Here is a 12,681-nt window from a genome sequence, read left to right as displayed (position 1 = left end):
GGGAAGGCTCGGATGAGGGCTCTGTGTCGGAGGCAGAGAAGGGGCCAGGGCCGTATGCCAGTTATCAGCTGCCTTCAGAGTCAGACATCAGTGAGGCAGACGAACAGTTGGAGCCTGTTCCCAGTATGTGCGTGCACAGAGTTGCCAGACGAAGGGAGCAGCTAAAGAACAGGTCAACTTGGGAGTGAGGCCACAGGTGGACGATGAATGGCCCCTCCCAGAGGGAATAAAAGAGGAGCAAAAGGGGAGTGGAGTTTGCAGGAGACCATTAGTTCACTTCATTGGTTCGTGATTCTCCTTGCCAAGTTCTGCAGATCTTGGCCTGGCAGCTCTCCAAGCCAGATAAGGTCTGTGACCGTAAATCCTCCCTTGAAAGACTTTGCTGGATGTGAAGGAGCAGAATTCACAGTCAATTAAGAAAAGGGTTTTTTTGTCGGGACCAGAAGTTGGCTTCATGCTCTTGGGAAGCCTCGGTCAGAACACTTTATTGAAGAAGGGCACTTTAGTCTATCAGTCCTTCCCACCCTCCCCGGGACCACCAACCCCATTTCCCACCCCTCTGTCCTTCTCCACCCACCCACCTCTCCAAAAGCTCAGGAGACACTCCCACCTACTCTGCTCCGGAGATCGCTGAATGTGTCCGTTGTCAGCCCAATGAATCCTCAAACAAAAGACCCTCTGCGCCCCCTAAACCAACCCCTCCTCGCCGCCCCCCTCCCCACACCCCTATCCCTCCTACCGACCTCACTCCGTGGCCAGGCCTGCCCCAAACTACACAACAACTTCATTCATCCACCCGTCCATCTGCTCGCCGGCTCAGCTGACAGCTCTCTGAATGACCCATTCATCGGACGCCACGCTTCGCCCTTCGCGCCGGCCCTGCGAGGGGAAGGGGGCTGCGGCAGGGTGGGTGGGGGTCACGAGGAAGAGGCCTCCGTGGGGATAGATTTGGGGGGTGGGGATGCTGGCTCTTGTACATGCACCCCCCCGGGTAGGTTAGCCTTTGCACCGAGGGTGTTGAGAGACAATAAAACAAGGCAGCTAAAAAAATTTAGGAGGAGATGGTTTTGGAGGAGGGAAAACACCTGTGTGCTAGGACAACAAGCAACACACACACACACACACACAATCTTAGGAACCAACATAATGACCCTACGAGTGTGTGGGCCATGGCAATCCCTTGGAGGGAAATATACACCAAATTCCAGGTTTTTTTTTCCTGGAAGAGGAGGACGATCACAGCTCCGATTTCTGGATTTCGTCCACCCGTTCAGCTCAAGATGCACCGCCTTGGGTTTCCGGGCCGGGGTCTTGGGCGCATTGTGGGGAAGGGTAGGGTGGGGAGGACGACAAAAAGAGTTTCAGACAGACATACACACGTACACACCCCTCTTCGACAAACGCCCTGCCCTCTCGTGGTCTACCGGCAAGTCAGGAGTTACACACACCCGCCATTTTGCGGAGGGCAGGAAAGCAAGATGGACGCAGGGAAGCAGGTGGGTGGGTGGGCTGCGGCAGGACCCACACAAAGCCGGGAGAGATAATAAATTCAGCTATAAATTCTATCTAGCAAGCCTTTTTTTTTTTTTTTTGCAATTGGGAGCCTCTGGGAAAAAAAAGCTGCAGAATAAAGCCAGTGGAAGAAGGAAGCCGGTGCCGGGGCGAGATTTATTTTTCCCGACTTAAAATAATTCTAAGCTGTCTTGTTTTTATCGGAGGAAAAGCAGTGCCAACAGAAAGCAAATTATTTAAGGCCAAGAATGCTATTCAAAGGGAAGCCGCAGATCCAAAATATTTTAAAAATTTGCTGGCCTCCAAAGATGGGAAACGTCAAGGCAAAGAAATGCACCTTAAATATTGGCGCTTATAGGGCATGGCAAAATTGGAATAATAAAAGGTATTCCAGGCACATGGGGGGGAAGGGCCCCCTACTTGGTGGATACCAACCTGCCAAGGAGATAATATTGTGACCAACCTTAAGACAAGCAGGAGAGGTTGAAGGGAGAGAAGTACATCACAAGGGTGTTGTATAATGTAGGAAGGGAACTGCAGAGTATATGTAGCAGATACTGGATCAGTGTTTCTCAGACTTGGCCAGTTTGGGATTTCTGGATTCCAACTCCCAGAATCCCCCAGCCAGGATGCTTTAAGAGAGGAGGACTTCCACTCCCAGAATTCCCCAGCCAGGATGCTTTAAGAGGGATGGACTTCCACTCCCAGAATTCCCCAGCCAGGATGCTTTAAGAGGGATGGACTTCCACTCCCAGAATTCCCCAGCCAGGATGCTTTAAGATGGGTGGACTTCCACTCCCAGAATCCCCCAGCCAGCCTGCTTTAAGAGGGATGGGCTTCCAATCCCAGAATCCCCCAGCCAGCATGCTTTAAGAGGGATGGGCTTCCACTCCCTGAATCCCCCAGCCAGCCTGCTTTAAGAGGGATGGGCTTCCAATCCCAGAATCCCCCAGCCAGCATGCTTTAAGATGGGTGGACTTCCACTCCCAGAATCCCCCAGCCAGCCTGCTTTAAGAGGGGAGGGCTTCCACTCCCTGAATCCCCCAGCGAGCATGCTTTAAGATGAATGGACTTCCACTCCCAGAATTCCCCAGCCTGGATACTTTAAGATTGGTGGACTTCGACTCTCAGAACTTCCCATTTAGCATGCTGACTGGGGGATTCTTGGAGTGGAAGTTCCACCCATCTTAAATTTGTCAGGCTTAAGAAAAGAAAATTCTGTGGCTCAGTCATTCACCATACAGCTAAGTCTATTTCTGAAATTTGTAATTTGTGGAATAAAATTGGGAGGAATGGAAAGTGCTGTTAAAGATGGCAAAATTTAGAAGTAGAAGAAAAAGAGATTTGCTTGTACACCCCAAAAATGTACAAAATATAACTGCAAAGTATAAACAGGAGACCTGGAATAAAACAGGCAGAAGAAGACTTGAAATCCCCCAAGAAAAATATTAAAGCAAAGAATGTCAGTTTCGAATAAATCGGATCTTGAGAAATGCTTGTGAGCTGGAAAATCCAGAATTAAGGAAGGCCAGATGTGGTTAGGGGAGTCTGCCTCGTGGCTGGAGATGATGCAATTTAATCGCAGGGCTTTGAGACCGCAAGAAATTTTCAATCTTAGGAAATCTCTTGGCCGGTTTCAAAGGCGGAGGTCTTCAACCCATCATCCACTGCTTGCGTGGAAATTTTGGCCGTTCAAATCAGCACCGTAACCTAGTCCGGAATGCAGTGAACCAAAATGCAGTGAACAAATTAAATTTGTTAATTAAATTGGCGATTGCAAGGGTGTATGTATGTATGTATGTGTGTATATAATGTATAATGACCATGTTGACTAGCTTAAGAACGGCAGTGACTCACTTAACAATTGTGGCAAGAAAATGTTCTAACCGAGGCTTCCCGAGAGCATGAAGCAAACTCCTGGTCCCGACAAAAACACCTTTTATTATTTTGCTGTGAATTCTGCTCCTTCACATCCAGCAAAGTCTTTCAAGGGAGGATTTACAGTCAGACCTTCTCTGGCTTGGAGAGCTGCCAGGCCGATATCTGCAAAACTTGGCAAAGAGCCTTGGAGAGTCACGAACCAATTAAGTGAACTAATGGCCTCCTGCAAACTCCATTCCCCTTTCGCTCCTCTTTTATTCCCTCTGGGAGGGGCCATTCATCGCCCACCAGTGGCTTTATTCCCAAGTTGACCCCTCTTCTTTAGCCCTTCCCTTCGTCTGGCAACTCTGCGCATGCGCACACTGGGAACAGGCTCCATCTGTTCTTCTGCCTCACTGATGTTTGACACTAAAGGCAGCTGATAACTGGCATACGGCTCTGGCCCCCTCTCCGCCTCCGACCCAGAGCCCTCATCCGAGCCTTCCCCAGACTCCAGGACTGGCCCAGGTTCCTCCCCAACCCTCCCCACTGTCTGAATCTGCTGCTACCTCCCTTGACTGCTGGCGGGCCACAACAGAAAAGTCGTAAAATGGGGCAAGACTCACTTCACAAACGTCTCACTTAGCAGCAGAAAAGTGGGCTCCGTTGTGGCCATAAGCGGAGGGCTGCTTGAGTAGCCTTGAGCAATACATTTTTGACTTTTGAGCTTGGCATTAATGCCCCAAACTAATTTTAATGAAATTTATTCTCTTTTCCCCCGTTTTTCCTTATCTGTCCCCTCTCCAGGATGACATGACTGACTCTCTCCGGGATTACACCAACCTGCCCGAAGCCGCCCCTCTCCTCACCATCTTGGACATGTCAGCCCGTGCTAAATACGTCATGGATGTCGAAGAGATCACGCCACCGATTGTGGAAACTTTCGTGAATGACTTTCTGGCCGACAAACTGAAACCTGAGCCTATCTAATGCCGAAGCTGGGGCAGGGACGGAGGAGGGGGGGTCTTTTCTCACCCCTTCCCCATCTCTGAGATGCTATTTAAAAATGGTCTGCGCTCCCCCTTTGGTGCGGGCCGGCTGTCATTTCCTCGTGGTGCCTTGTTTTAACCCCAGAATGATATTTCTGTCCAAATGCTTTCCAGGTGCTTTTTTTCCCCGCAAGCAACGCGGTTGGGTGGGTGGGGGGCTCCGGGGAGGGGCAAAATTTGGCTTTGGGGATGGGTGGGTGATGGGGTAAAGGGACGGGGGAGGTACCCAGAGGCCATCCAGACAGGGCAAGCAGGAGACTCTTTTAAAAAGCTCCACGTTGCAAAGCGGTTTTCATAAACCGGGATGGATTTCAGAACTGACGCTCCGAGCCCAGAGTAAATTTGGCGTTTGTACCCCCGCTTTCCACTCCGCAGACCCCTGCCCACTTTTGAGTGAGGACACTCATCTCTTAATTTCTTCCACCAAGCGTTGAAAGGGTGAACCAGTGGGGGGAGTGAGTCGACCCATCGAAATGTTGGTTTAAAGATGGCTAAAGCTGAGGATATTGCCGCAAACTAAACCACTGAAGAAGACATTAGCACCACGTCCGTATTGCTGTGTTTCTCAACCGTAGCAACTTGAAGTCCCCCCTCCCCCCCCCCGGTCAAAAAGGACTCTGGCTGGGGAATTCTGGGAATGAAAGTCCACCCATCTTAAAGTCCACCCTTTTCAAAGCCAGTTGCCTGAGGAATTCTGGTAGTGGAATCCATCCATCTTAAAGCGTGTGTCAGGTTTCCTAAAAATGCCCTAATTGATTCATGAGTATCAAGCCAAATTTCAATACAAAACTAGTCATTTACTAGGAGCACCATTAAGGCAAGATCTTTTCGCAGCCAGGTCTAAGCTTTGTTTGATTTATAGCTGAACTTTAGCCCTGTTCCTTCCCTCCCCTCAGTCTGTGTCATAAATCACATTCCCCTATGACTGTGATGGCGAACCTATGGCACGCGAAGCCATGTTGCCTGGCACGCGCAGCCTTGCCTGTTTGTCTTCTGGGTTTCTGGCACGCTCGTGCGTGCAACAATCAGCTGTCCTTCACGCATGTGGCAATGCCGAAAACCGGTGCGCTTATGCGCGCCGGCCAGCTGATTGTTGGGCACCCATGCACGTTAGAACCTGGAAGTCAGGCTTTTCTGGAGCGCAGCCCATGACGAGCGTGCGTGCGACGTTCCTGTACGACCTTTTTGGCACTCGGTACCCTATGAGATGCAAGCCTGCTGCAGTAATCTGAGGTCGAGACGTCAGCCGACAGTATGCATGGTATGTGCTTCCCCCCTTCTCTCACTGACAATGTTAGGAGTTCACAGCATGCTGGCTGGGGAATTCTGGGAGTGGAAGTCCACCCCTCTTAAAGCATCCTGGCTGGGGAATTCTGGGAGTGAAAGTCCATCCCTCTTAAAGCATCCTGGCTGGGGACTTCTGGGAGTTGAAGTCCTCCCTTCTTCAAGTTCCCACGGTTGAGAAACACTGCAGTTTATTGCAAAATTTAGTCTCCTCTATTTGCTGGGGGGCAGGAAAAGTATTTTAAGGGTCCTGATTCAGAGAATCGATGGATTGTGTTCCCCCAGGATGCTGAACCCTGGTTCGCTGAACGCGGTCTCCGACCTTTGCTCGAGATATAATCCAAAACTGACCCCAGAGCCTGGATTCGCACATGGAAAAGGCGGTTACTAGGCTGTGTTTCTTGTGAAGGCATCTTGGAGACAGCTAGAATCCTTTAGTAAAAAATGGGTACCTGTGAAATGGGGAGAACTTGGTCTTGCATACACTTTAGCTATGAGAGGTGACCCCAAAACTCGTAAAGGACTGGGCACAGTGTCCTCTATGTCAGAATGTCCCGAGACAAACGCAGATTGTGTCATTGTAGCATTTGCACAGAGACACGGGATGTCATCGTGCCTTGCACCAAATGGCCCCGTGGAAGTTTTCAAGATGAGCAGCAGTGCAATTTTGGAAGGTGATCGACTTTGCAGGAGCCGTGTCTATTTCAATCGTGCCATTTCTCAAAGCTATGCCAAAAGGTTTCTAACTTAAGTTCATAGCTGGGATGGATTCAGAGGTGACGTTCCAAGCCGGGAGCAACTTTGGTGTTCCTGCCTCTTCATCTTCCCCAACCGCCTGCCGATTTTTTACAAGAAAAATGAAACCCCTCATTTATTTCGCCAAGCATAGAAAGGTTGAAGTAGCGAGACAAATAATGCAGATTGTGTCATTGTATCGTTTGCACAATGAGGCAGGGGTTGTCATTGTGTCGTGCACTAAATGCCCCCATGGAAAATTTAAAATGAGCCATGGTGGATTTCTGGCGGGTGGTCAATCTGACTTTGCAGGGGCTGTGCTTATTTCAATCGTGCCATTTATCAAAACTACGCCAAAAGGTTTCTAACTAGACAGGGACTACGCCTACTTCAATCATGCCATTTATCAAAACTACGCCAACGATAAACTTCATTATTTCAGTGACTTTCCTGAAATTGGACCCGCCTGCTGCCCCCAACTCACGGGGCAAACCCGCTATTTTTTTGAATGTCGCAGTCTTAATCACCCTAAGCCATTAATTATAATAACTATAGCAATGGATTAAAATCAGCCTCTCTCTTTTTTTTAGCCAGAAGGTGCTATGGAACATCTGTGAACATTCCAACTGCTAAGGATTCTGGGATCTGTAGTCCCAATGCAGACAGAGAGCAAGCGGGGCGGGGGGAAAAACACCACTCGAAAATAACATCCAGGATGCTTTTTAGATCGTTTCTCCCTCTTTCTTTTAACCCAAATGTCTCTCTTTTTTTTTTTTTTTGCCTCTGTTCCCCATCTTGGTAGAAGAGTTGTAGATAAAATTCTACCACAGACTGGTGATTTTTGATTTGGGGAAATTGGAATTAACGCGTTGTCTTCTCCTCTTCTGGCTAAGTGGAAGTTGTAAAAACTGTACATGGTGATTGGATCTTTGTAATAAAAACGGTTCTAATAAACTCACAATACACTGTAATTTGCTTCAGAGGCACGCCCAGTGGTGAAATTCAATTCCACCCCCACCAGTTCTGTGGGTGTGGCTTGGTGGGTGTGGTCATGTGACTGAGTGGGTGTGGCTGACGAGGCGGGCAGTGGCTCCGGGGCCTCGGAGAATGGCGCGTCCCTGGACCCTGCCCCAAGGTGAGTGGGCGGAATGCGGGCGAGGCGACTGGTGAGGTTATTATTATTATTATTATTTATTCACATTTCTAAACCGCCCCCTCTCCCAAAAAGGGACTCGGGGCGGTGTACAGTCCACAATAAATCACAGATAAATACAAATATAAATAGAACTATAAATATATGTATGTATGTGGAGGAGATTAAAATTAAGAGTACTGTACAGAAGAATAAATATGAGGCTAAAAGCCCTAAAAACAATTAAAACTAAAACATTACCCTTAAAATAACCAGATGAGAATATACTACCAGGAGTTCATAGATGTAACATTTATAATCATGCCAGGCCAGCTAGTCGGAACAGGTGAGTCTTCAATTTTTGTCGGAAGGAGCGGAAGTCCGAGGTGGTTCTAATGTCGGGGGGGGAGGTCATTCCAGAGGGTTGGGCCCATCACAGAGAAGGCTCTACTCCTTGGCGCCGCCCGCTGGCATTGCCTAGTGGACGGCACTTGGAGAAAGCCCTCCCTGTGAGAGCGGATTGGCCGCAGGGATGTATGTGGGAGGATGCGATCCCGCAAGTAACTAGGTCCTGAGCCATGGAGCGCTTTAAAGATAGTAATCAGGACCTTGAAACGCACCCGAAAAACCACAGGTAGCCAGTGCAGCTCGCGCAGGAGCGGTGTTACGTGGGAGTATCTAGACCTCCCCATGATAACCCGCGCGGCCGCGTTCTGGACTAGTTGCAGTCTCCAGGCGCGTCCCAAGGGAAGCCCCATGTAGAGAGCATTACAGTAATCTAGGCGAGACGTCACCAGCGCATGAGTGACTGTGCGTAGGGCATCCCGGTCCAGTAGGGGGCGCAACTGGCGCACCAGGCGAACCTGGTGGAACGCCCCCCTTGCAACGGCTGCCACATGGTCATCCATTGACAGCCGGGCATCTAGGAGGACGCCCAAATTGCGCGCCCGTTCCACAGGGGGCAGTAGCTCGTCCCCTATGGCCAGCGATGGAGTCAGCTGGCTGAACCGAGGTGCCGGAAGCCACAGCCACTCAGTCTTGGAGGGGTTGAGTTTGAGTCTGTTGTCCCCCATCCAGACCCCGACGGCTTCCAGACACCGGGACATCACTGCGACAGCCTCGTTGGGGTGGTTTGGGGTTGAAATGTACAGCTGCGTATCATCAGCGTACAGATGGTATTCAACCCCAAAACCACGGATGATCTCGCCCAGCGGCTTCACGTATGCATTGAACAGAAGGGGCGAGAGAACCGACCCCTGCGGCACCCCACAAGAGAGTGGCCTCGGGGTCGATCTCTGCCCCCCTGTCAACACATATTGCATCCGGCTGGAGAGGTAAGAGTCGAACCACCGTAACACGGTGCCTCCGACTCCCATCCCCTCCAGCCGGCGCAGAAGGATACCATGGTCGATGGTATCAAAAGCCGCTGAGAGATCTAATAGGACCAGGATAGAGGAACAACCTCTATCTCTGGCCCTCCAGAGATCATCAACCAACGCGACCAAGGCTGTCTCAGTGCTGTGCCCGGGTCGGAAGCCGGACTGGCGTGGGTCTAGATAATCGGATTCATCGAGGTGACCCGGAAACTGCTGCGCCACCACATTCTCAACAATCTTCGCTAAAAAAGGAAGGTTGGAGACTGGACGATAATTAGCTAGCTCCATTGGGTCGAGTGAAGGCCCCTTGAGTAAGGGCCTCACCACCGCCTCTTTCAAGACGGTAGGTAAGGATCCCTCACCCAACGAGGCGTTCACCAGGCCCAGAAGCCAGCCTCGTGTCACCTCCCAGGATGCCAGTACCAGCCAGGAGGGACACGGGTCCAATGAACATGTGGTGGGTCGCAGCCTTCCACGCAACCTGTCTAAATCCTCGGGGGCAACAGAGTCAAACTCCTCCCAGAGTGGACTCACAAGACTCACTGTTGACGGCCCGTCCAGACCACTGGAGGGGGCCCATCCACTCCGGATCTGAGCGACTTTGTTCTGCAGATATTCTCCAAACTCCTCTGCTCTACCCTGTAAGGGTGCCCCCCGCGTCTCTTGCACCAAGAGGGAGCGGGTGACCCTAAACAGGGCGGCAGGGCGGTTATCCGCAGACGCAATAAGAGCGGCACAATGTCTACGTTTGGCCGCTCTCAATGCCACAAGGTAAGTCCGTAAATAGGCTCTTACCTGTGTTCGGTCAGACTCGGAGCGTGAGGACCTCCACCTGCTCTCTAGACGTCTCCTCTGGCGCTTCATCACCCTCAGCTCCTCGGTATACCAAGGAGCCCGGGTGGGTCGCTGCCGTAGGAGAGGTCGCAAAGGCGCAACCCGGTCCAAGGCCCCAGCCGTCGCCCTATTCCAGGCGGCCACTAGGTCCTCCGACCGAGCGCGGGTCAGGGCTACAGGTAGCGGCCCAAGCTCCGTCTGGAACCTATCTGGTTCCATCAGGTGCTTGGGGCGGTACCAGTTTGGACAAACTGGCTCTGCCTCCTCGCGGTGGGGGGTAGCGCCAGGGAAGTCTAGCCGGAGACAAGAGTGATCTGACCATGACAGGGGAGTAATGTCTAAGTCCCCTATTCCCAGATCACTCGTCCACTGCTCAGATACAAAAACAAGGTCCAGTGTGTGGCCACCCTCATGTGTGGGGCCCTGAATTAGTTGGGTCAGGCCCATGGCTGTCATGGAAGCCATGAACTCCCGAGCCACCTCAGATGCTGCTCCCGTCGACGGCAGGTTGAAATCCCCCATAACCAAAAGTTTGGGGATCTCCACCGCCGTCTCCGAGATCAGCTCGAGGAGCTCGGGCAGGGCTGCTGACGTATAGCGAGGAGCCAAGTATACAATCAGCAAACCCCACTGCCTCCCTGGGCCCCATTTCACACCAAGTGACTCACACCCGGGTATCTGAGAAACAGTGAACTCCCTCGGCTCTAGACCATCCTGTATAACCACCGCCACCCCTCCACCCTTACCCAGGGCCCGAGGCTGATGAAATGCATGGAAACCTGGTGGGCACATTTCCACGAGGGGCAAACCACCCTCGTGACCCAACCAGGTCTCTGTTATTCCTGCAAGGTCCAGCTCCCCCTCAAAGATCAACTCATTAATGAGGGGGGCCTTGTTGGTCACGGACCTTGCATTGCAAAGCATCAGCCGCAGGCCCTGTCTCTGTAGATCCCGACCACCTAGGTTGCGGGGGTTGGTACAAACGACCGGGCGTAGCCAGCAGCCACGGTCTCCCAACTGACCTTGTGATCTTCTCTTGTCCTCACATCCCCCCCCTCCCCGCGACCGTTGTAATAAAACAACCCTCTACTGGAATAGTTTGTTCCCTCTCCCCCCCCCACTCCGCTCACTTCCCTCCTGGACTCACCTGTTCGTGTGGCACTGGCTTCCCTCCTGGCCTGGTTATCCCCCCCCCTTCCCAGAACCCCCTAAAAACAGTATAAAACATTTTGCTAAAAAGCCCCTCAGCTTCCTCTTCTTCCACCTCTCGGGGTTCACGAACCCGTCATCAAGGCTGGCCCTTAAGAGAGCCAAGGGCCATACCTGCGAGAGAGGGGCCTCCTGCAGGCGAAGCAGGTCTGTCCTCGAGTAAATTGGTAGGTTGTTGACCATCCCGATAGGGTAGGGGTGCAGATGATATAAAAGTTAATAGTTAAAAACCAGCGGGCTAGAGTCTCAATGGAGGGCGGAGGGTTTTTCAATGTCCAGGTGGTACTTAGAACTTGGAGAGAAAGGGGGGGGGAGAGCAAGCCATGATTAAATATCCCAGATGGTGGGGGGAAAGGCAAAGGTGGTAAATGGTAAATGGTGGCAAAGGATAGGTGATAGTTCCATTCATCTGTTTCATGGTGGATGTGGCCCCCCCCGATGGATGGGGGGGCATTCTTGGCCCAGCTGCTTGGCTCCCAATGTTAGTCCGCTCGAGCCAGCAGGGTGATTAACTGGGCCGCGTGGCGAAGGCAACATATAGGGCGGGAGTGAGTGGGCGGGGCAAACAGCTGGAAGGGGCGAGCGGCTGGAAGCAGTGGTGGGTTTCTGCCGGTACAGCCATAACGGGAGTGGCCTGGAGCAGCTGAGAGCGTACCGGTACGGTGGCTTGTTTAGCCCACCCGCCTACCCGCGCTCTATAGCTGTATTTATGCCAAAAGGCACACTGCGCACAGCATGTAGCGCCTGCGCAAGCCCCAACAAGCAGCTGGTTGTCGCAGGGGTGGATTGCGCATGCATGCGCAGCGCACGTCAGGCACATGCACAAACAGATCAAGTCCGCTAGCGACAGGAAGAGCAACCCACCACTGGCTGGAAGGGGTGGGAGGCGAGTGGCCAAAAGGGACGGGCGGATATGGGCGGAGCCAACCAGGGGTGGTCGAATTTCACCGTTGGGTCTGCCGTTCCCGCCTTCTTCCTTTTCAAAAACCCCATTTTACAGATTCAAAGCTTCCCTCCCAAAACAGAATTACAGGTACGGTAGTCCTCGACCCACAACTGAGCCCCAAATTCCCGTGGCTAAGCGAGACAGTTGTTGGCTGAGTTTTACCCCGTTTTACGAACCCCCCTCTTTCCACGGTTGTTAAGTGAATCCCTGCCGTTGCTAGGAACACGGTCGTTCAATGAATCGGGCAACTTTGTTGGTTAGTCGGTCGCAAGGGGGGATTGCGTGACCCCCTGGGACACTGCGACCGTCATAAATAGGAGTCGGTTGCCAAGTGTCTGAATTTGGATCCTGTGACCCTGGGGGGCTGCTGCAACGGTCGTAAGTGTGAAAAATGGTCATAAGTCACTTTATCAGTGCTGCTGCAACTTCGAACAGTCACTAAATGAATGGTGGTGAGAATTACTTGTATTCAAGCTTAATCAGTATATTAGACATCTTAGACAAGCCCTGGAGATGGATGGATGGTTTGTTGGTTATAACACTACAGTCTTGTTTGTCTGTGTGTAACCTTTAACTGGGTTATGACACTTGGCAACTGGCATGTATTTATGACAGTCGTGATCCCCCTTTTGCGACCTTCTGACAAGCAAAATCAACGTGGAAGCCAGACTCACTTAACAACGGTGTGGCTACCTTAACAACTACAGCGATATCTCAGGGGCTGCCCCAAAGAAGAGGGAGTCA

The 12,681-nt window shown here is 51.6% G+C and overlaps 1 protein-coding gene across 1 annotated transcript in view; it reads left to right on the top strand.

Annotated features, from left to right (window-relative positions):
* Window positions 1–7,401, top strand: part of NXN (nucleoredoxin) — a 93,784-nt gene extending 86,383 nt beyond the window's left edge. The window contains exon 8 of the mRNA XM_081945469.1: window positions 4,180–7,401. Within this exon, the coding sequence (XP_081801595.1) occupies window positions 4,180–4,362 (183 nt within the window). The 3' untranslated portion in view covers window positions 4,363–7,401. The remainder of the gene's footprint in view (window positions 1–4,179) is intronic.
* Window positions 7,402–12,681: the final 5,280 nt, after the last annotated feature.

This window comes from Natrix helvetica (assembly GCF_964273705.1).
Source record: "Natrix helvetica genome assembly, chromosome: 2".
NCBI lineage: Eukaryota > Metazoa > Chordata > Lepidosauria > Squamata > Natricidae > Natrix > Natrix helvetica.
Note: the sequence above shows the minus strand (reverse complement) of the source record. Positions and strands in the feature narration are given on the sequence as shown.